The sequence below is a fragment of the Lepisosteus oculatus genome, chromosome 10 (assembly GCF_040954835.1).
Source record: "Lepisosteus oculatus isolate fLepOcu1 chromosome 10, fLepOcu1.hap2, whole genome shotgun sequence".
NCBI classification, from domain to species: domain Eukaryota; kingdom Metazoa; phylum Chordata; class Actinopteri; order Semionotiformes; family Lepisosteidae; genus Lepisosteus; species Lepisosteus oculatus.
The window spans coordinates 36,459,163-36,483,712 of record NC_090705.1 but is presented as its reverse complement, the minus strand read 5'-3'; the positions used below and the strand labels follow the sequence as shown (position 1 = coordinate 36,483,712).

General features: G+C 34.3%; 1 protein-coding gene across 3 annotated transcripts in view; it reads right to left on the bottom strand.

The window, feature by feature from the left end:
- The window catches only part of LOC102688390 (carboxypeptidase Q), a 141,784-nt gene that overhangs the window by 33,591 nt on the left and 83,643 nt on the right, over nt 1-24,550 (bottom strand). For all 3 annotated transcript variants that reach the window (XM_015357085.2, XM_015357086.2, XM_006635645.3), the window contains one exon: nt 7,291-7,402. In XM_015357085.2, coding sequence (XP_015212571.2) covers nt 7,291-7,402 — 112 coding nt within the window. The remainder of the gene's footprint in view (nt 1-7,290; nt 7,403-24,550) is intronic.

Sequence of the window (24,550 nt, the reverse complement as noted above, 5' to 3'; positions counted from 1 at the left end):
GGACACAAGTCCATTGCAGGGCACACACAAACACAAACCAATTAACCTACCAGAGCGTCTTTGGACGGTGGGAAGGAACTGGAGCATTCTGTGAGAACCCATGCGAACACGGGAAGAAGTACACGCAGTTAGCACCCCGGGTCCGGAACTTAACCCAGTGCCCCAGCTAACCACTGCACCATAGTACTGCCCATGACGGGCGGGTGGTCATGTGTGCAACACATGTAGAAAAACAGGGAACGATAGTAGTGAAAGGAGGAAGTAAACACTGTTCAGAATAAGGAACTAATCAGCCTTTTGGAAAAGTGAGAGGAAGAATATACAGTACAGTGGTCTCCACTGCCAAGGGAGTTCAGATGTACTGTTAGCTAGCTAAGCTAGCCAATGTGAGGACAGTGAGAGGTAGTGTTTGACTTTTACCAGAGATTGCTTTCCTCTGGTTTACACAATAGCAGTATGGATTTACATGAATCTTTTGAAAACCCCTTACCATTGGGACACAATGTGAATCTCTTCTCCACCTCTGTTTATTCATATTGTATTTTTTGTCTCCTTTCTGTTTTGTATACAGATATATCATTTTCATTTGTGTGACCCGAGTTTTCCCCGTTGGACATTTTATATAATGTGTTTCTCGGAGAAAGTTTTAATTACAGAAACGTGCTGAAGAGATTTGTCTCTAAAATCTCTAAAGAGCCCCACAATTATTGAAACTCCGCAACATGCTTCAGATTGGGTTAGTGTTTTCTTCCTGCTAAGGGACTCTTAGGTTATAAAGGGGCAGAAGGAGAGACTGTAACAGTCTGCAATTACAGTTTAAAAATAATTGTACTCCTCTGGAAAAACAGTACGCAAGTGAATCCTTTGAACATAGGAAGCACAACAAAATCTACAGGTAGTTTTGATTTACACTCTTCAATCTGCATATTTTGTGCCTATATAATATAAACTACTACTTAATTTAGGACAAATCTGTTCTCACTTTAGCATGCCTGGTCTAGCCACTAACATGCAGCTCAACAGGGTTTTCAAGGCAAAATAATCAAGGAAGAATACTGTTGCTTGCATGTCACACAGTCTGCTGTCTATCTCATTCTACTCCAGCCATCATTCATTTCCCAATAGTCTCACACTTACTACATTATTCTAAAAAAAAAAACAGTATGTTTTTAACATTTCTTTAAAATGTTTTTGGCACCATATGTTTATATTTGATTAAATTGAAAATAATATCAAAAAGCTGTAAAAGTGTTTAAAACGGTACTGTATGAAAATATCAAAAGCAAACATCAGTGCTAAAAATGTGTAATTAAAAGGTTGTGAAAATAATTTAAAGAAAATGATCAACAAAGTAATAAACCTTAACATTCACCAAATAAAATGCTTAAACAAAACAGTCAACAACCAATAATAGTAGAAAATAAGCCTAAAAATTGTAATAATATTTACGAGACTTTAAAACAAATGACATTTAAAATGCTCACAGAAAGTAAAAGGACCAAAAATAGTTGAGCAATTTACTTGTGGCTTTGGGCACAAGACTTGTATTTTCACACCATTCAGCAACCACCGCCACTATCAACAGTCACTCCTTTACATTTTACAACAACATTTATCTATATATACAAGATATATTCATCTATATAAACAAGTTACATCAATATAAAAACGTGCATTATTTTTTATTTGGACTTTAACCTCTGGTAGGGAATGGAGATGTTATGCACCACCACTGCACATGCATTCTTGAGGGACAACAAGTGTAATCCGCAAATCTATTCTACTTGTGTATTACTGTATATATAAAATTGTCAGATGAAACCAAAGACTTCATATCAGAAACAAAGATAGCTACTGTATGTTTAGAGACAATAATACTTAATGAACAATCACTCATCAATAGACTATTACAGGTGCATCTATGATTCTCAAGTGCAGAGGAAATAATTCAATCTGATTATTCCCTTCTTCTTTGTCTTGTTTCAGTAAGATTATATGAGCATCAGATTATGTTTTAGATCACTTCAGCTATATTTAAAGTCATTTCAATATTTACGGCCTAAGTCTAAGGCCTGCAGTACACTTGGCACTGTAGCAATGATAAAGTAATGCATTCCTCTTCTGTTACTTTTTCATATACCTAACAGAAAAAAAAAATCAAATGACCTTACCAATATTTCCATTTTTAATTTCTGAACTGAACATGGCATTGGAGTTTTTTTTCTAAAGAACACCTCTAGTTATAGCACACTTGTCAATTTATTTTAACAAATTCTCCTCGGAGACACCAAAATCTATTAGCCTTAAGGGCCAGATTATCCTGTTAAACTGTTAATTGAATATTTTCATTTTCATGCAAAATCAGCAATTCACTGGATCATTGCTTTTGTGAAATGTCTCACAGGAAATCATCCACAGAACAGTAGATGCCTTTCCCAGGTTTTGTTTAAGCAGAAACTGTTTCATTGATTAAAGGTATCACTCATGGGACTAGTCAATATTAATAAAAAATCTTAAGATACTCCCTTAGAGTTCATGTGAACAAGACTACATCTGTAAAAATCAGCTTGTGTGCTATCACAGGGAAAAGAAAATTCAAATATTTTCACAATTTCAGCTATTACATTTTTTAAATACATCTATTGTTTATAAACCATCAAAAATCAGAAAACAAAACAACAATTTGTTTTTTTTACTTATTTTTCAAGGATGTTATCATTAGTTATTATAAATATGAATAATATCAATTATATATGAGAAATAGTTGAACTGAAATTATAATATCTTCTATCATTTTTACAGTTTTAGTTCTTCATTCTGAAGCTCATCTGAAATTCAGTTTCCAATTCCAACACATGCGTTCCTTTCTTTGATTTGAGACTCCACCCAATATATTCATATCATCGGCTTGTTGCCCATTTCTCTTTTTGATGTTCATTCTCACAAGAATTGTTTGTTTATATGCACAATTTATTTGTACTAATTATATACAGTGAAAGAAAATTGATAGTCCAAAAAAGGATATGCATAGCTTATTCAGCCATCAATCCATTTATTTTCTAACTGTTTTGTATAATAGAGTCATGGGGGAGCCTGAGCCTATTTCAGCAAGAAACGAGCGTAAGGTGAGATACACCCTCACTGACAAAATGCATGTGTTGGGGTTCAGGATTTCTCCTACCTTGACAAGGACTCAAATATCTACAGTACTGTATGTATGTACAGTAAAACACCCCCAAAACATAATAATAAAACAAAAGTCCCACCTCACAATACACGTGTTTTTTTAAATATCTTCATATTTTTATGCCAAACAAACTTTTACAGTAGGGCTATCCAAAATCCTCATTTTACCATAAGAAATAGTTTGAATTGTCATAGAAATGACTTCAGGCAAGTTTGAGTTTCAGATGACTTTGAATTGTAGTTTTCGACAACTGTTGCCTTTGGATTTTGGATGCCTCACAAACCCCTTGTTTTACAGCCTATGGTGTAATTAAATTTCTTAATGCATGCTATAGAAGAATGTGTTAGATTTAACAACTTGTGAAAGTTAATGACCATTTGCTTTGCAATTTTCAGGGAGCTCTCAGACTTTAGCCTACTACTAACTTCCATGTGCATTACTTCCTTTCAACTGCAGGGAATTGGGGGGCAATTGCAATTGCATTTCAAAATAGTAGAATGTTATTGGAGATTTGCTTTTGTTAAATTTTATTTAAAGAGAACCTCATTCTGTTTCGGTATGTTTTGTTCTTATTTTATCAGGGGTGTGAAAGAATCTGGAGGGAACTGTACATACTGTAGAATTCATCCCACACAGAAAGTCTTGAGTGACTCCAATCAGGTGAGCAAAAGAATTGTCGGCTTGAAATATGAAGGGACTGTATTAATGTAACAGCAGGTGGAGCAAAGGTCACAAAGTGTTCTCAACAAAAAAAAAAAACAAATTTAGTGACAGTATCATCAACAGCTACAAGCCAGCTCCTAAGACTGCCATTATGCCACCCAAAACTATATTATTATCACCACTGAATAAAACACAGTGCTGGAATGTGTGAGAAAACACCTCCCTTTGCCAAAATCCAAGAGGGTGCTGGTAAAGTTGGCTTCAGATTGCATTTACTGTATACAGAGTGGTGATGTTTAGCCAAGATGGTAGCAATGTAAATGTGCCTGCATTGGATACAAGCAGCTCTGTGTAATCTGATGACTGTTTTCCATTACAAAATAGTATTAGCAGCTGTGAAGTGTTGTTGTCAGAAGCCAACTAGGGTGGTCACTTCTGGGTCACCACACATGATTGACAGGTAATGGTGGAGAGACAGGGGCAAAACCCTTCTATCAGCTTCAAGTTGTGATGCTCATACTGGTAACATTTCCAAAGTGCATTCCCTGTCTCATCTTCACTGAGATGTGGCATTGTTTCTGTGTGATTACAACTGGAGAACATGTGTGTCTTTTAATGCTTAAAAGCACTACTTTTTCAAGTGGAAACATCTAAGCAGACAATTTTTTTAACATCATGTCATTTCATTCTCAGGAGGTAATGAGGTGTGCAGAATAAGGGTAGGAACTCTCACAGTTTCAACTTGCCTATCACATTCCCTTATTATTCTCAAGATAAAGGATTGCTTGCATTATACAGTATACTGTATAACTGAGTGAAGTGCTACAGAAGTATTATACATTGAATGTACTGTATGAAACTATTTTTGTGGTTTTGTTAATACATAATGTTTATTGATGTACTGTACAAGCCATTTTAGATAACAACAGTTCAATAATATTTAAGTTCTAGCACATACAGTAGTTGTAGTTCTTCAAATAGATTTTATAGTATTTTGTCAGCGAACAGTACAGTATATCACATTACCAATGAAATACACAAATATAAGCAGATAAATGGAAATGTTACTATGAGGACAGTTTACTCGCCTCATATAATCATTAAAATGCTACAAGGTGCAACTCAATTTTCAATGTTAAAGAGCTTCTTGCTGTGCTTTTATTTATTGGATAACAGCTGTCTCATGCAGTGCCAATTAAATTTAATCACTATAGAGAGAAAAAACAAGTTTCCACTTACTACTAAATTTGACATCACGGTACATTGGATTTTCAAACTTCCTTATACAGTATCTAGAATATAATTGTAATATTTATATATTTTATTATTTTTGTGAGATAAGTATATTAATAATATCTTCATCCTGAAGAATCCTAAATAATTTTACAGGTAGAGAGACCCATTACATTTGTATCATACACACTGGAGTGTTAAACAAGAGCCCCTTTGCAACTACAGCTCACTATAACTAGATACTTTATTACCCTTATTATACCAAATACTATATTCAGCTAAAGTACAGAATTATTTAAACTTCACAGAAAAATTAAACTAGACCAGACTGTGAAACTGTTATGAAATGAATCTGAATTGTAATGTTCCAGGCCATTAAATAGTGTAAACTCATTAAATAAGTGTAAAGTCGTTTCAATGATGTGGAAATTCATGTTCTTCTTTCCAATATAGTAAAAACTAATATATCAAGAAGCTTTGAATCGCATTTCAAAACTTTACACAAAGGGATTCTTCATATAACAATTACTCAGTGCCAACCAGAACTAAAGGACTATTCTTTAGAAGCAATAATGCCTCACTATATCATCTGGGAGAATACTGACAGTGTGTATTTCCAACATGATACTAAATAAGCATTTCAAACATTCTAAACTTGAATTTTCTCTGAAATGTTTATGCTGCTTTGGCCTGTTTTCAAAGCCAAGGGGGCCTGGCCTATTTGTATGTAAGACATAAGAGAACTGGCTCTGATTTTGAAGACAAATGAACTGCAACTAAATCTACATGACTACAAGAGTCTTCCCATAGCACATATGGAAACCATCTTTGAAACAAACTGCCATGTTTATGTTCTACAAAACAGCAAATCAAAAATGTTTTAGATGAATCTCTTCACAAGAGAAGTAATGGGGTTCTTTTCTATATTAGAAAAATAGAAGTTCAGATCTAGTGTGTTTAGTTTAGAACCTTCTAACTTGATCACCATGTTATCTCTCTCTATTGTAGTAAAATAAGTAGTCATATTTTTCTAGCATTTGCTGATGACACTGCGGTTAAATCAATTTGGCTTTATACTACATAATATGTAACAACAAAAAAACAGTTTAAAAAGCTTTACTTTAACCTGTATTTGTTATTCATTGAGATTAAAATATTTTAGAAACATATACAAAAATGACATGATATGTATATCTAAAATCTAATTTTAATAAACTGAATAAAGTACTGCATAAGAGAGTAAACGTCTTAGTAAAGATGTTAAACATTTTTTTGTGAATCTGTTAAATGAAATGGTTTATTTTTAATTAACATCAGTACTGCTTACAGTACATACATGCAAGAATGTTAAGACCTATTAACTTTTTTTTTAATATTGACTTATCTAACCAGTTTTAATTAAAGATATGAACTTAAAAATATGTAATGCATACGTCTTTATCTTGTAGTTCAGCAAATGTTAAATCATTTGAATGGGGTGAATACTTTTGCAGGGCCCTGATCATGTGTATCTCTGTGCACTGTATGAGTAAAAATCCAATAAAAGAATATTAAGCTATAGTACAAAACATAAGTAACTTCTGTTGCTCCTTTTATACATGCAGTGCCTTCAATACAATGCTTTTATATCTGGCATAAATATACTGGAGCTACTGCGTTTAAGCAAAATGATTTTGGTTTACAGTATGCAGTGCCTGTTGAGTTATTAAAGCCTTTGTTACAGTGGCCCCCTCCCCATGCCAAAGATGTGGAAACATCACTGGGCTCCATTAGAAGGCAGCAAAATCGTTTTTTGCTTGTTCTGCAGAGATAACAACTGGAGCACAATGATTCAGCATTAATTGGAAGGAAACAGGCCCATGACAATCTTCAAACCTGTCACAGTATACTGGTCATTATTACCACTAAATGGACATTTGGGCAGCATCGTGAGCAATGCAGTCTTCAAGCTCTGTTACCAAATGGGCTACCTGCAAATGTGCAGGGGCAGAAACATTAGAAATTAATATGAGAAAATCCTGCTCCTGGAGGACCAGTGTGTATTTCTTCACAGCACTAGTATCCAAAGAGCTGGAAGACGTTGAGCTGATTTAGGTTGTTACCAGCTAACCATTTCAGAGTTAAAATGAAAACCTGCAGCAATGCTCGTCCTCTGGGATCAAGACTGCCCACCCCTTCTTTAGGGGCAGGTGGTGTGGTGTACTCACCCAGGTCTTTGATTAGAGAAAGTGCCTCCCAAGAAATTAAAGCTCCTCCGCCATCATCCATGGCTCCTTGCCCAACATCCCAGCTGTCCAGATGTCCACTGATTAGCACCACCTAAAAACAGGAGCAAAGTTGTCTAAAATGAGGGGACTTCAATAACGAACTCTGCTAACTTTTAATTGTCCATAACTCAGATACTGTAGGTACCCCACCAGCATAGGTAAATAGAGTTACTCCCTTCCAAAACTGAATCTTATTTTATGGCTGGTATGAACTTGTCCTTCTATGTGGACAATTTATAATATGGTCAACAAAAACAAATACAGTAGATAACCACTTGAGTATGAATGTCTTGTAAAATCAAGGTACCACAAACCTATTACACATACCTTGCCTTTACCTTTTAAATAAAATAATCAATTTTACTTATAAAATAATAGTGTGTAACATCACACATAACACACAACAATGGCAAACACAGCAAATTGGTGGTACCAGATTTATTTATTTTAATACAGGTGTGATAGCAGCAGACTTTAAGTCTACGGAAGCAAGACCAGATTTCAGTGGCACATTAATGAAGTTAGTAAAAAATTGAAATGACTGACTGAATGAAAAGACCTGTTTAAGATACTTTAGCTGCCAGCTCAATCATTCAGGAAGCATCAAGCACAGTAAAATAAGTGCTGATAAACACTCCTAAAAACAGGCTGTCTGCATAATGAGCGTAACTCTTTAAATAATCTAGCTTTGCAGTTATCTGCTAATTTCTAGCATTTATATAAACTATTATAATTAAAACTAATAGTATATACAACACAAAAGAAAAAGGGAAATAACCTTACAATGAAAAAGGAGGAGAGAATGTTATTTAAATTAATTTTTGTATATGTTTCATTTAATTTAATTAATAACTTTCATTTTTCCTCCTTATTTCAGCATCTTCCATATTGCATTTGCAACCCATATAATATACAGTACATGTAATGTTTCTTTTTTCTGCTATCTCTATCTCTCAGTAGAATGCCTATAATTAGATATAAAATAAATATAAATATCACATAATGAAACTCTAATTACAACATATACGCCAAAAGACAAAAGTCTGTGTCTGGAAAAAAAGAAAGGAAAAATATCTTGCTGTTCTGATTTTCTACAGTAACTTGCAATACTGAAATGATTGGGTCATGGGTTAATAATAGGAATAATACCGCAATGGTATGAGTGCTTCTGTATGGAATGTTCCATACAGAATTGTCTGCATTAAGCGGTAAGAATGGAATCTTTTACTTTCTGAAGAAACAAAATCTCACATGAATGTTAAACGCATTGATGACTGGGAAAACAAGTCTTGCCTCCTTTATTTGTATTACTATACAAATGGTTAAAATTCAAAATTTAATTAACTTTCATTTTCCAGTTACAAAAAGAAACATATCTTCCAGCTCTAATGCCAAGTCTTTAAAAGCTTCATGTCAATTTAATTTCATTAATAATTTGGTACTAGTGCTATAAATGAATACTACCAATTTACATAAAATAATTTTCTAAATAACATGGGTTACAGTTACAGGAAGGATAATTACTTAATTGATGTAATCAAATACTTAAGTATACATTATCCTTCAGAGTGCAAAGTAAATTGTCATTAAACTATCCAATCATATGACATTCTACAGTATATCCATATATTACTATATTATATATGTTTACTAATTACTATATACTGTATATCTTAAAGGACAGTTTAATTTTTAAGCTTTGAGCAGTAAATGTGCATCAGAAATAGAATTCCTACTGAAACTGTGAAAGTGATGAAGGTGAATGGGGGCTCTATTTAACACAAATATCCTGACATATCACTGACATGGAGCCTGCAGTAGTCAGGAGACAGGAGATTTAATGAAGTGCAGATGCAAGCAAGCACACCGGTGAAAGTGAACTGGTATCACAGATATATCTGAAATATATATTTGTAGGTGTTTTCCACATATACAGATTCAGAAAAAAACATTTAAATACTGTAGACATGAAAATAACAAAACTAGTCTTAAAAATTCACTATAGGATTTCTGATTTACTTGCTGTGAAAATGAAAACATTACAAGGTAAGTATCAGGTATATCTTCCATGAGAATTAACCCAATCTTGATGTTGCTGTGAGATATTATATGCTATTAAAAAGGTCACAAAAGTAGTGTAATGTTCTCGGGATATGTGTAACCAAAGTGGTTTAACATGACTTCAGATTAAATACAACTGTATCCTTAAGTATATACAAGTAGGTCTCGATATGTGAACCCTCATAGCCAAATTCTCGTGTAACAACTCCACCCTTATACTGTACCATTGCATAATGTATTACAGTAGTATCGTTAAAAGGCACAAGTAACCCTCCCTTCTAAGATAATTAATGTACTAATGAATTTACTTTAACATAATTTAAATAACATTGATTATCTAAAAGAAACAAAAGTGATTAAAACTTACAATCGGTTAAACAACATGAAAGCCAGGCTTCCAGCCTAGTCATGAAAAGGGCAATAGATCTATCAGTAAGCCTGTAAAGTCGTCATTAGCCTTTCATCCCCATGCTGCTGACAGGACCTGGAGTGCTCATTGCAATATAAAAACAAGACCATGTTGAGGTGCAAATGCTGGGTAGTGGGTATTTGGGCAGGCAGCAGGGAGAGGCTCAGTCATTAGCTAGATTAGTCTCACGATCGTTGAGCCACTAATTGTGAAAGTTGTGGTTAACAACCTTCAGCTCATTTTCAGCCCGCTGTGCTCTTCTCCCATCCAAGAGCCCGTTGCCCAGAATGAATTGTAAATAAGCAATTTTGCTAATGTTAAATTTGCAGATGTGGAGACCCTATTGCATATTTAAATTACAAGCCACAACTCACAGTGATACAAACAAAATCAGCCAAGAAGATCAAAAAGCTTTTGAAACAAATCAGTGATACAGAAATAAAGAGACATTGATCATGTGAACTTTACTGTTTGATTAAAGTTGATGTCGATTATTAAGAAGAGGAATATGCTCATGCCACCCACACACTATCTCAAAAAGGACGCCCTTCTAAATTGAGTGTACAGTGACTTTGAAAGATTTGCAAATTTCTGTGTCTGGAATGTGAATCACTGTTCATACATCTACAATATCTTAGTCAGCATACAAAACAAGCCTATTTGGATAAGTGGCACATACTGTACTATAAGGACCCTTTACAGAAAAAAAGGCTTAATCCCTAATATCTTTAGACTTTAGAACTTAAATCTCTATGAAAAACACAGCTGATATGTGGCCATGTGGCACAAAAGTTTGATGATCAGAAAAGATAAAAATTAAATTCACTAAAACCCTGATGAAAGTCCAACACAACACATCACCCAGTAAGTACCGCCCCAGATGTCAAGCAAAGATAATTACAGCATCTTGTTATGGGAATGATTCTCATCAGAAAGGAATGGGCAGACTGGGACTGACTGAAAAAAATGGATAGCACAAAGTACAGGTAAACCTTAGATATAAACATGCATATAGTGTCTGCATAAAGTGGTAAGATTAGAAAGAATAGAGTGATTTCCCTTCAAGTCTTGAATCTATTAAAAATGGTCTGGCTTGATGATGGCAGACTATTAAGTATTCTTAATTAACATGTCAGAAGTGCAACACTTTCGTGAGAAAGAATAAGCAAAATTATACCATCACACTGTTCAAAGCTAGTAGATACAGTACTTATTAGAAAGTATTACTAGCAATAATTCCTGCTAAGGATGTTTCTGTTATGTAATGATTCCAGAATACTTCTGAAATTAGTCATTTTCACTGTGTCCATATAAATGCCTGGCTATAATTCATCCTCCTTGTAACAGTGTTTAGTTTGCTTATTATAGTTTTGTGTAATGATGTAAACAAAATTAATTTCAATGTACATTGTCCATTTGAAAATAAAAATATAATTACCTGTAATTTATCTAAATGTGATCCCAATTATTGGCAGGGGTTTTATGGAAAACACTATATATTATGGATATATTAAAACACTCGAGCAGGAGGAAACAATATGAAACAAGCTCATGGATCTTGTATGAGCTTATTAAAGACCTCAACTCACAGTAGTTTTAAATCCAAGCACTAAGATAAATTCTGTAAAGTACTATATTGAAAAAAATCTATAATGCAGTCAGCAAGAAATCTACCAACATCATTTAGAGCTAGTGTAGCTCAACTGCTATACTGTAGGCTCACTGACTCGCTGACTCTACATTAAGAGTTCATACCACAAAATCAAAATGTTATATAAATGGTCTCAGGAAACCTCTGTTTGAATGTGCTCTGAAAATAAAAATAGACATCTACATCTGTTAACATGCAGAAATCATCAAGTAATGATGTAATAGCTACAGATAAAGCAGAGGCTTTTCCATGGAGAAAAAAGAAAATGATACCTACTGTATAATCCAGTAGAGATTACTGTAAGGTAGCTTCCCCACCCCCTACAATAAACCGATTATGGAAGCTTGTCAATTACTGTCTTTTAGAAAGGTTTATTTTACACATTGCTGTTAATGTAGAGATTATTATTATCTGGTTAGCAAATTCGCTTATTCAGGATGACCTACCAAATATACATAATCCATAAAGTCAAAAATAAATTATTCACATACAGCAGAAAAATAAAAATAACTAGAAAAAAAAACTAAAAAGTAAGGTAGCACATGCTCTTTAAGTATTTATTTAAACTTAAGAATTTAAGTGTAAAAACAAATTGAAAAAAAAGTCCATGGAGCAGTAAACAACATGTGGGTAGTAGAATTCACTGAATAACTGTAAGGGACAGTCATAAAACCAAACTGCAGTAACAGTGGTAAGAGTTCATAGTAGTGTGAGACACATCATAAAAGCTGACTATACACAAGAGTCTTGAAGGAGACGCTGAAAGGTGGTTTACACAATTTTGATTTCAATGGATGGTTCACTGCACCACTGCGTAGCCAGGCCTTGGAACTGGAGAAGTAAAGAGGAGGAACAGACAGTCTGGTGGAGTAGGAGTGGGAAAAGTCAATGGTATACGGAGAGATAAAGGATTGGACACGGACTGGCGCATATTGGTTAAGACAGTGGTAAGCAAAAATTAGTGTTTTGAAATAGATATGTTCAGCAAAAATAAACCGATGGAAGAACTGGAGTAATAGTGTGGCATCAGAGTAACAACAGAAAATGTCAGGCCAGGGGAGGGGAAGAACTAGGAAGGAAAATGGTGGGATAAATGAAGGTCTTCGGAATGAAGACAATATTAAAAAAATATATTCTGTACATGTTAAGATGGTAAAAGCCTTTTTTTACTAATACATTTGTTACCTACAGTATAAGAAGTAACCTTTGGTACTGAAACACACCGACACGAGGAAGGATTACAAGAAAATCTCTGTGGAGTAGTTTGGCCTTTTCTTTAATCAAAAGTCAAAAATGTTACCATTTTACACTTCTCTTCAGTTTTCATCAGCTCTGTACAGTATCTTTTGTTATTTTTGTAGGTTATTTACAGTAATAGAGATAGGATATTGAATGTGTGCACTGCACTTTTGGGGGGTTTTGAGTATGATTTCAGTGATGGAAAAAGGAATGATTGCATCACCCTCATTTGGGCAGTTACTGATAGCTGAAGGCTTTGCCAGATAGTGTGGTAATCCATTTTCAGGAGTAGCATGAAGAGTGGAATGTTTAGATTTTGTTGAGGGCACTAAAAATACTGCATGATGAATAATATCATAAGACAAAAGCAGGATAGACAGGACCATCTGAGATCAGAGTGGAAAAGAGGATAAATACAATTTCCAAGATGACTCTTACAGATAGTACAGGAGTAGAAAATGTGTAACAAGTCTTATGTTATGATTCCTTGTTGACACTTCTGAAGTTCCCTCAAAAAGTAAGCTTCAACCCACTATCTAATCACAGGATTACATTAATAGGTAAGTGTATGCCAATAACTACCAGAACGACTAAATCAAACATCTTTTCAAAGTATTATTTTGTAGCTATATTTTTCAGTTGTGGGTGTTCAACAACCAACAACAATGAATGACCATTTCCACTTCCTCAATTACTAACAATATGTAAAGATGTCCAATGTGTATATAGTGATATAAATCAGTATTGTACTGAAATTTGGTATTTAAATGACTACGTTTTATAGCAACTTTACAATTGTTTATTACATTTATCTAGATGTTCCTTGTGATTCACAAATCAGATTAAAGGGGTCTATTAGAGACATAAAGTTGTTAATCTCAAATTAATGTCACCAACATGTAAAAGAGATCTAGTTTAAAACACATCTCTGCACACTGGTAGTCCCATGATACTGTACAACACCAGAAAACAATGGGTATAATTTTTCACATCATATGGGAAAAGCAAACAAAGCATTGCTATTGTCAGAGCTCAAAATTGTGTGTAATCACATACATTGCAATTAATGTTTTTTTTAATTTTTTAATGTGTCACAAAACTGTAGTGATTTACCAGTGTAGTGATCTGATTGTCAATTAAATTGGATAGTTTTCAGAATGTCTTACTTCAAGACTTTAAGTAGATCATTCTACTATAACTAAAAATATATATCACTGAGAGGAATATTCACTTGAAAGGCTCAAACAGACAATGGCAGGATTTGGGAAAACATGAGGGCTTGTTAATCAATACTTCAAATCAACAATTTTCTCGTGTACGATATTTTATGCACTGCTTCAATCAGAAGTCAAAGAGGTGATAACGTGGAAACACAAGATTTTAACACTGATATTGATAGCACAGCATTTAGAAATGATCAATCAGTCAGTGGCTTGAACCTATCCACTTTGATCCTCAAATGTTGTCCTGTAAACCTTCCCAACTGCTTATTATGCTTATTGACCACAGGAGAATTACTGCTTGTGTATAAAGAGGATCGTTACAAAAGGATACCAGTATACTTGTCTGTGGGGAAGTGACACCAATTAACTCTAAGAAATCCAATGTTCCCAATAGGATTTAAAACCGTTGAAATGATAATATTCTGTTTTATTTTAACTGACACTTTTGGAAAGCTCAAAATCACTCAATTTAAGACGATATAAAGTTACAAAGAAATAATTGTTAGTATAAATCGGACATTGAGAAGGTTAAGGTTCTTTTCAATAATTAATGTACATATTTTACATATTTTGAATGAGATTATGTTTGTTATCTTTACCAAAATGAATGTCTGCCACCACATTTTCCAACCCATCAGACATATGTTTGTCACAAACACTTGGTTAATGAAGCTTTCAGTTGTAATTTTATTTGCTCTTATTTATGGACCTTATTTTCATCTGATGTTTGTGAAGTGGGCAAAACCCACTTTCACATGGTAATTTACATATGCAACAAAATTCCTTAAGCTTTGATAATTGCTTCCTGTCACTCTGAGGAAAGAGGAATGGCATTCTTACTCAAAAACTTAAATCACCACTTGAAAGCCCCAGAGTTGTTTTATTTATATGCTTTCAGAAAAAAATGTTAAAGTACAAAAAAAAAAAACATTAGATGGGCCAATTCAAATATTATTTCCAAGCACTTTCCAGTGCTTGTTTTTTTATTGCCACAAAAATAAATTATTCCAAAAATGGGAAAAAAGACATACAGAGCTCAACATTTCTTCAAAAAGTGGCCTATCTCTTATAGCCATCTACTTACCACAAATAGGTCTATGCTAATACACGTCATGCTGGCTGGCACTGTAGCTTCCTATATTATAGACATGTGGTTTTTCTGTCACACAAGAAACCAGAGACGCTATTCAAAAAATATAGAGAAGAGAGCAGCAGAGAGATGCAGACTGACTGACTTTGACTTTGAATCTAATTTTGAAACAACTGACTTTGCAAAAAATATTAATACTAATTTTACAGTTCGTATGTTTTTTTTTTTACTTTATCTGATGCACAATTGGTGTTGTCCATCATTTTAATGTTATCTATTAACTGAAGAGTGAATGCTTTTCAGTTAATGGATATTATTAAAATGACAGACTTACAGACTTGCTTTCTATGTAAATATAGAATTTGAACAGCATACAGCAAGGTGTTCCTATTTTACAAACTGTTTTCTAGTCCACCATGAAAATGAACAAAAACCTAGGGCTTACTCTGGGTATAAGACAAAGCAAATTTCAGTGGGTAACGTTGCATTTGTGAAAAGAACGTCATTCTCTTAGGATTCGATATAATGTCCCATCTTATTTTTCTTTCACTGATTTTTCTCTCTTCAATTCTGTCTTCAATAGCACAATTCAATTTTTAGTTGGCAACATTCTTGCAAGATTTATTATTACTACTACTATTGGGCTTTTTAGAATTTTAGAGAAATTTAATTTGTCTAGACAGTCATTGGCATGACTGCTGATGTCTCTCTCAGTACAATTTTTTGCTTTTCTTCTATTCTATACCTGTTTTACCTCTATACCTGTATTTGCCTCTACAAAATCCCGTGCCTTTTTACAGTTTCTGTGAAAAGCCATGCTTTGATGCTAATTTTTTTAATTGTTTTTTTTTTAATATTACCTATTTAGTATGCCTCAATTCAACCTACAGTAACATTCAAATATTCAGTCTCTTACTCTTATTTTAATTAAGAAATCTTACAAAATTAAAATGTGCAGCAATCATAAGAATATTGTTTATTCATTAGGTTTCTCATACACACCACCTTCATCTATTATAACTAAGTTGTATTTCCAAGTAAGAGCATTTACAGTACATTTAGCAATACTTCAGTAATTGAACAAAACTAAAACCACCCAGTTTTCCATTTGTGTCTGTCCATGTTTGTCATATAAGAGTCTGAAAACTGTAAGAAGTAACAAATTTAAGATTTTGTCTCACTCATCTAAATTCTTTTGAATTTCAAGAACATATTTTGCCATGTGTCTTTGTCTAAATTTACTCCTAGTACTGGTACAAACAAAGATGACACCAAACGCGTTAGATTATGTTTATTTAGAATTACGACATGCATGCTTTGTCTGAAATATTAAGGCTTTCAAACTGACCCAAGGAAAGCAGTAATCACTTTTTATTTTAATATTTCCCAAGAAATAATGAATGGCACAGTATACATTTTCTGATGCCTAGTATTAAATGATGGCTGACTCAGAAACATAACACACAACTTAAAGGCAAACAGATGCAGGAGCCATGAGGTGGTAACTAGCAAACTCCATCTTATAAAATAGAAAAAAGGCAAAAAACTTTTCCAAAGCCTCAAAACTAAAAGGCTGTGAAACCCCCCACCCCACTATCACCACCACTTCATCCCCTTTCACAAGTCCTACCTTTAATCGTGCCTACAAGGTTATTTCATCCAGATCATAATCTTTTTTCAGCTCTTTCCTCTGGGATAACACTTTAAATCGATCTTTTCAAGAACCACCCACTTCAACCTCATCTTCTTTCCCACTGCCATACGAACTTTCGACTCTCTGCCTTCAGCTACTGTATTTAGCCTCTCCTGAGCTTCTCTTTTACAATCCTGTTTGCCGAATGTAAGGTTAATGTTTGCGTGCAGTATGCATGTGATTGTGTTTTGCCTGTCTCTTCATTTCAATTTGTATTTGCTTTTTAATTTAGTGTTGAATGTCTGCTTCTGCAGTCTGCTCTTGCTGTACTGAAAGCAAACTGCACCAACAATTGTTGTGTGGCAAAAAATAATAATTCAATTCAATTAAATCATTTCTGAACAAACAACAACATTAAAGGATATAAACAGAGTATATGATTCGCCGTGTTTTGATATTAAGAAATCATTTGGTCAAGTTCCTCATTACAGATTAATTATTAAACTGTGGATGGCATAAATTCAAGGTAATGCATCTTCATAAAAATCAGTACAAATAAGAGGTGAACTGTAATTTGTGGAGAACCACAGGATTGTGTATTACGATCTACCTATTAGTCAAATTTGCAGATAATAGCAAAGAAGGAAGATACCACTTTGTAGATGCTGTGAAGAAAATTCAAAAACAGTTGCACAAAATTCAGACACCTGTAAGATGATGTGCATATTTATTATGTAGATATACTGTACATGCAGAGTGTTGTAAGAACACTGCACATCCTGCAAATGTAGGATTAAACAGGGATGCCTTTTTAAAACTATATAATGAACTATTAAGGTCTTACTTAGAATATCATGTAAAATATTGTTCATTTTGATTATCATTTTACAAATTAAATATTGCTGTTCTGGAATCACTTCAAAGAATGACCTGATACATAAATAAAGGAAAGTCCTATTCTGAGGAGAAAAGAAAGTGATAATCTGTTGTCTTGATTAGAGAAAGCTGCCATTGGATCTGATTTGAATATTTAAAAATTTGGAAGTTATTAACAAAGTAATTAGAGTACTTCAGGATAAAAAGAAAAACACTAACCAGAAGATACAAGGGTTAGCTATGATTTTAAACTACATTTAAAATAGAGTTCTGGAATCACATTCTCGCACAGAGCATTTTAGGCATCCTTAGTTACCCAACCTCGTTGTCGACAACCTTGTTTTGTTCATGCAACAGCTGAATGAGATCCTTGGCAACAAATTACAACTAGCAATAGATGAGCTACCTGAACCAAATAGCTACTGAACCTCTGTAGTCACATTTCTTATTATCATAACTTAGCATGGTACAAGAGCTTTTCTTCCCATGTTAATTAAAAAAATTATAATAAACATATTTTCATGTAAGAGAATTCTGCTCATATTGCCATATCATCCTTGAAAACACTGAAAATGTTTGGAAAGCAAAGGCTATAATTCTTGTATTTATGCCAAGGTTTTATCTGCAACACCACTGCAGAAAATAACAATATACAGTATACTGTGCATGTCCTGCGTTGTGTGAAAGGTCATTTTTTGTTTTATTTCCCACACAATTCTTATAATCTTTTTTGGCTGGAGCATTTTCCATTTTAAATTTGTTTTAATTTTATTTCTTTTCATTTTCAGTGAACATGAAAGGTGAGGATTATTTGTAAGGGACACACATTCCGCAGATATGAAGGCCATATCTGTATTGTGCTTAGCTGAGCAGCGAACTGTAAAACCCAACGATGTGATGCAAAGACAGAAAAATATGGCTCAGGATGTACAGTACCTGAGCAGTTGATGAGCTCAAAGGGTTCTACACTTTATGCAGTTACTGACTCAATAAGAGTATGAAACTAAATACTGAATTTACATTCTGAATGTAAAGGTGTCAATAGTTCTTGTCATTTGAAATCACAACTTTTATTTTAAAAAAATAATAATTTTGTTCCAGTATGAATGTATGTAAAAAAGTATGTATTGAATTACCAAGAAATAAAATATACTGTACATTGTATTGTATTAAACAGTGTGCAAAAACTTAACTTAACAAGACACATAATAAGTTAAAAGACCTCTGCCTGTGTGATTTATGTGATTTCACAAAACATCCATGTACAGAACAGTATATCTGTAAGGTCTCTCAGTCAATTATTGAATTTCAAGCACAGCTTCAATCATGAAGACAATGGAGGCTTTCAAACAATTCAGGAATAAAGTTGTATAAAGGCATAAGAGAAGTGTATGTATACATTTCAGAGACCTTTAGTATCCTCTTGAGCACAGTGAAGTCACTCATTAAGAAGTGGAAGGACCCTGACACTACAGGCTGTCCCTCCAAACCAAAAAGCCAAGCAATGAGGAAACTGGTTCAGGATGCCACCCCTAGACAAAGGAAGAATTTTAAAGAGTTAGAGTTCCATTAGAAGTGGCAAAGTACTGGCAAATCCTAGAGCAAAACCTAGAGCAGTCAAAATCCTGACTTGAATCCAACTGAGAATCCGTGGAAACACTCACAAACTTCTGTCTATAAGCAATCCCCATCAATATATGAGATCTTGAGAAAATACTCAAAAAAACAATGAGCGAAAAGTGCACCAAGCCAGTGTACAGCCAGAGACGTACCAAAAAACATTTGTGTCTGTAATTTCTCTCAAAGGTGCTTCCAACAATAATTCAACTCACAGATCTGAATACTTTCTGTACACAATACACACCGGATTCCTGTTTTTTTCTGTAAAATTTCAACTTACATTTTTTGTAACCAAACCAGCCCTTAGAATTCTTAAGTGTAAGTATTCAGGTTTGAAATGAAATATTACATTTAAAAAATGTTGGATGATTTTAAAGTTTCACAAAATGTGAAGGCACTGTATCAACTGCTAGTACAATCCAGGGATGGGACATTATCAGAAAAAACACTGTGTTCATCAAGTCTCTGTTCCGTCTATTTTATCTAAGCGAGAGGAGGCAGCAATCCAATGAAGTTTTTCTTTTTTATTGTTCACCTTGACTGGAAGCCAGTCTGACATCACAATATGAATGTAAGTATTCTTGTGCATCTGTAGATTCATGATCGAGATAATGAGTCTGTAGGTCCTGTAGAACAAAGGACAGCATTGATTCATGCCACAAGGAGAGAATCACACCCCCTTTTATTTTTACGAGTATAGTTTTCTTTGCTTTTCACCAAAAACTGTTAATGCTTTTTATTACTACTAAGGATTCAAAGGATTTGCCTCAAAGGACTACAGATTGCTGGTGATATGCAATTTAAATTTATTTCCATCTATCTAAGCCTCTTTTAATGGCTGACTGACAACACTTCCAAAGCACCACACACCACACAGGACTTTTTTCCACATTTTTGCTCACAGTTTTATATAGCTCTGTCAAGTGGAACACTTTAACACTCCTGATTATTTCCACCGTGTCTGATAACGCCTGCCAGAATTTCTTTCTGTACATAGTGCACGTGCATATTATGCAAAAAGTACATGTGCTTTCCTAATAAAGTCAATAGGCTGTCTGGCCTAAATATTTATTAGACTGCTGGATACATTAAACATCCTTCTTAACTCTAACATCTGGTTTTCCCAAAAAATGTTATTCCTTTTTTGCATTTCAACAGATTTTGAAAAAAACACAGAAAATCAAGCTGATGTTTTGGTGCAATACTCTGAAAACATTATTGTAATAAATCAGTTTTATGAATTTTTAGATCCAAAAAAATGTAAAGGAGTGTTTTATACATAACATTTTCACTTATTACATTTATTCTATGTGACAACTGGATATTCTTTAATGTTTATATAACAATAGTTTGTATATATAATAAATGAAATGCATACATTTTGTATTTAACCAAGTCAAATACATTCATGTCCAATTTGTCATGAACAGAAATCTGTACACATTGTACTGTTTTCCACTGAAGTCTCCTTGCCTCCCACCACTGGGCATCAAATCATTCATACATAATCAAGAAGCTGCTTACTCCTGGATATGAGTCACAGTAACATGGAACTTATCTCAAACTCATAGGGAGTAAAGTAGGACTAAACTGTTAAAGTAACTGTTTGTGTTAAGGTATAGGTACTGTAATTTTGATGCACTACTGCTAGGTCATAAGAGAAAACCACTGTTTTCCAGACTAATCACAGGAAAAACTGCCACATCAAGGCACTGTTGATATTTATTTTCAACTACACATTTGTTGTTGTTGCATTAAGTACAATAGGTAGAAACGAAGGAAACAATATACTGTATTACACTGACAGATCTGGTCTCTTTTTATTTTATTTTCAACAGCATACTGTAAAGGAACACAAATAGACAAGTACAAAATCACAGAAGCATAAATAATAATTAATCAAGAAAAGAAACATTTGAGATAATTATATATTGCAGAGCTTGGAAAATAATGTTTCTGGCTGCAAAATGTAAAGACAGCTTTTAAATGTTTTTTAAACTGGGTTTTTTTACGCTGAGAGATGTACCCAAAGCTGTTTCAGACTGAAACAGTATCTAAACCTTTCTTAAATTCCAAAGTTACACATGCACATGCTACTGTGGATGGGAATTCCAATGAAATGGTTGATTTGTTGAAGACTGATACAGTATGTAACAGTTCCACTCACATGGCCTTAACAAGAATATACAGCTTCCCATTTTTCCCTACCACATGTTCAGGACTTTTCTTACCATACTCTTGTGGAGCCATATGTCTTATGCTCTCTGTTTATATAAGTGCATGAAAGCTCTCCCAATGGCTATGCAGGTCTTATAGTGAAAGGCATTCGGAATTTTCAGTCACCACCCAAAAGAAAAGCACAGCACGTTTTATGTCATAAAGAGGTTTAATGAAAATCTAGAGAATAATGGTGTATTATTTCTATTATATTATTTCAATGACACAATGAATAATAACTAATTTGAAATATAAAAAGAGGATATGAAATATTCCAAAATGCTTGACATAACATTCAAAACAATTTTACAGTAAACATACTTAACATCAATTCCTGTTGAAATAATTTAAGTAAGGCATTCCTCACAGCAGTTGTGTTCCATAATCATCTTATCCGTAGGTTCAAGTATGGCTGATGAAACCAATCTACTGTAGCAGAGATGGGCTCTGCTGCAGTCTGAGCACGTGTACAATACTGTATATGAGCATGCTGTAGTTTCAGCATGAGTATGTGCATAGCATGACTGGTTCTCAGTTGTTGAGCTGGTCCAGAACAATGCTGTTTCACCTGTTTCTTACCTCTAGATCTACTGCTGTCACTGTATACTGGATTTCTTTGTACAGTAAGTGCTGGGTTGGTTGCAGAAAGGTCTTCCTTCATATAAGGAAGTCTTGGGCAATAGTCTCCCACAAGGTGGAGTCAATGTTTCACATCTTCACATTCGCCTTTAAAATAGCTATGATATGCTTTCTCTGCCCTTCTGAGGTCAGAGACAAAGTCTGGAGCTGGACATTTCAAGGAAAGAGTCGATTTCAGATGACCGTTGACTTGATGCCAATTGTGATGACTTGTAGAGGACACTATTATTAGTTTGTTTGTCTTCTGGTTGGATTCAGGCAATATGGATTATAATTCTACAGCATCTGGAGGTGTCGCCTGTATCTCACTGTGTTGTCCAAATCTCAGCTCCAAAGAGTGGGGAGGGATCATCAGTTTCTGAGGTGATATAGTCACCAATAATTGTATTTTATGAAAACTCACTCAACTCTTATTTTTGCCCTTTCACACATTACAATAGCTCTTCTGATTAGTGAAGTAACTACCACTGCTTTATCAAAAACACTGCTGCATTCAAAGCACCTTGGCTTTATATGAAAGTGGACTAATTCAAGACTTCGATCCATAAGAGTGTTCAGATTGAGCGATCAGGTTTTAAAATATTTGTTTTAAAAATGTTTACACATGGCAGCATGGTGGCACAATGGTTAGCATTGCTGGCTCTCAGCATTGAGCCCAGGGTTCATTTCCAGAGCTGATGTGCTACAGTATCTGTGTAGAGTTTGTACAGTATGTTCAGCCTGTGCTTGTGTAAGTTTTCGATAGTTGCTCCAGTTTCATCTCACAGTCCAAAGACATACTGGTAGGTTAACTGGCTTCTGGGAAAACTGACCCCGATGTGAGTGTGTGCATGTCTGTGTACGACCTGCAGTGGACTGGCATCTCATCCAGGGTGTACCGCTCCTCATAACCATTGCTTGTCAAGATAGGCTCCAGCTGCCCCATGACCCTGAATTGGATGAAGCACTTAGAAAATGGATGGATGTTTACACACCATTGGTAATTCAACGAGATGGGACATCATTGGAAGTGGCAAATGTTTTTGCAGGCGCTATATATGATCATATTTAATTTCTTCCCCCTGTACTCTCTGCCTCTGGTCTCCTGATGCTTGTTCAAAAGAACCAGCAGTGGACCTGCATCTCAGATATTCATAAAACCTTCGTGTCTCAATTGAGTCTGAAAGTTATCCTTAGCCTTCCAAATGTACACACAATCCAACCTGTAGGTTCATTTGAGTAAATGAGGTAAATTAGAAGCATAACACCTATTATACTTTTCTGTACAAATGCACACTAATCTTTTGTATAAGTGAATGATTTAAAGTATTTTTCTCCTCCTGCTAGGAGTTAGGTAAAATCTCCATAATTGGAGATGTGAATGGCCCCATAATTTCAAATACCAATTTAAATAAAGAAATACATACCATGTCATTAGCGCTGGAAATGCAGATCAGCTCTTTCACTCTTTTTTCTTGTAAAATAGTACATGGGAAATACAAATAATGAAGCTAATCACAGAAAAATGCCTATTAAATGCAATCTGCCTTTTAAAAATGGTATGCTTGTGGAACAGAGATTGTGAGATAGTGTAGCCATGGCTTCTGAAGAGTCTAATGTGAACAAGATAATATACATATACTGCATGGAAATAAATGACAGCAAACATACAGGGCACTTGAGCTTCCCTATTTTCTCTCTATATACTGTATGTACTTTACTGGATCTACAGGATTCTGACAGACTGCTCTAGTTGCAGAGAATACCAGAAGAACAAAATAATATAAGCAAGGATAAGACGAAGAGGATGACAGTAGACACATAATGCGGTTGAGAAGAAGTTATTGATCCAAGCAGCTCAACAAAGATGTTTATAGAAAGACCCCAGGTCATTAACATCCACAACATGGATTTGTAGTTAACCAGATATTAATGCAAGTGACTGTATTATCAATAGAATATTGATACCATTTAATTTTTTTCTTCCTTACTTCAAAGTTAAAAACATATTGTAAAGCAGATTATATTGTTTAATCCACATTGAAACATGGAGAACATACAAACTCCACATAGATAGCACTCCAGGTCTGGAATTGGACCCAGGGCCCAAATAATGCTAACCACTGCACCACCATGCCACCCACGCTAGATATCATTAATGGAATTTTAAAATACTGTATGAAGAATGCAATTAGCAACAGTTCTGCTAAATTATCCAAATTATCAAAGCACAGGGAAGTAATTTTCTTTTCCAAAAATAAATGCATGCCTAGTTAACATTGTTGTATTCTTGATTGCCTGTTTGTTGAAAATCTGATATAACCATCTGAAACTTTTGATTTTTTCCATTATTTTAAGTGGATATAATGAATGGCTCAAATGAATTCAGTATGTTAGACTTTAATTTGCCACAGACTGTTTTACAGATACTGTAATATGCTGTAGTTTTGGATATTTTTTTAAAGCCAACTTTGACAAGTAACATTGAGGAGATGGTTTCACCTTTTAATACTTTGAAGTCTTTTTAGAAAAGCTGCTAGACAATAAATGAACTCAAGACATA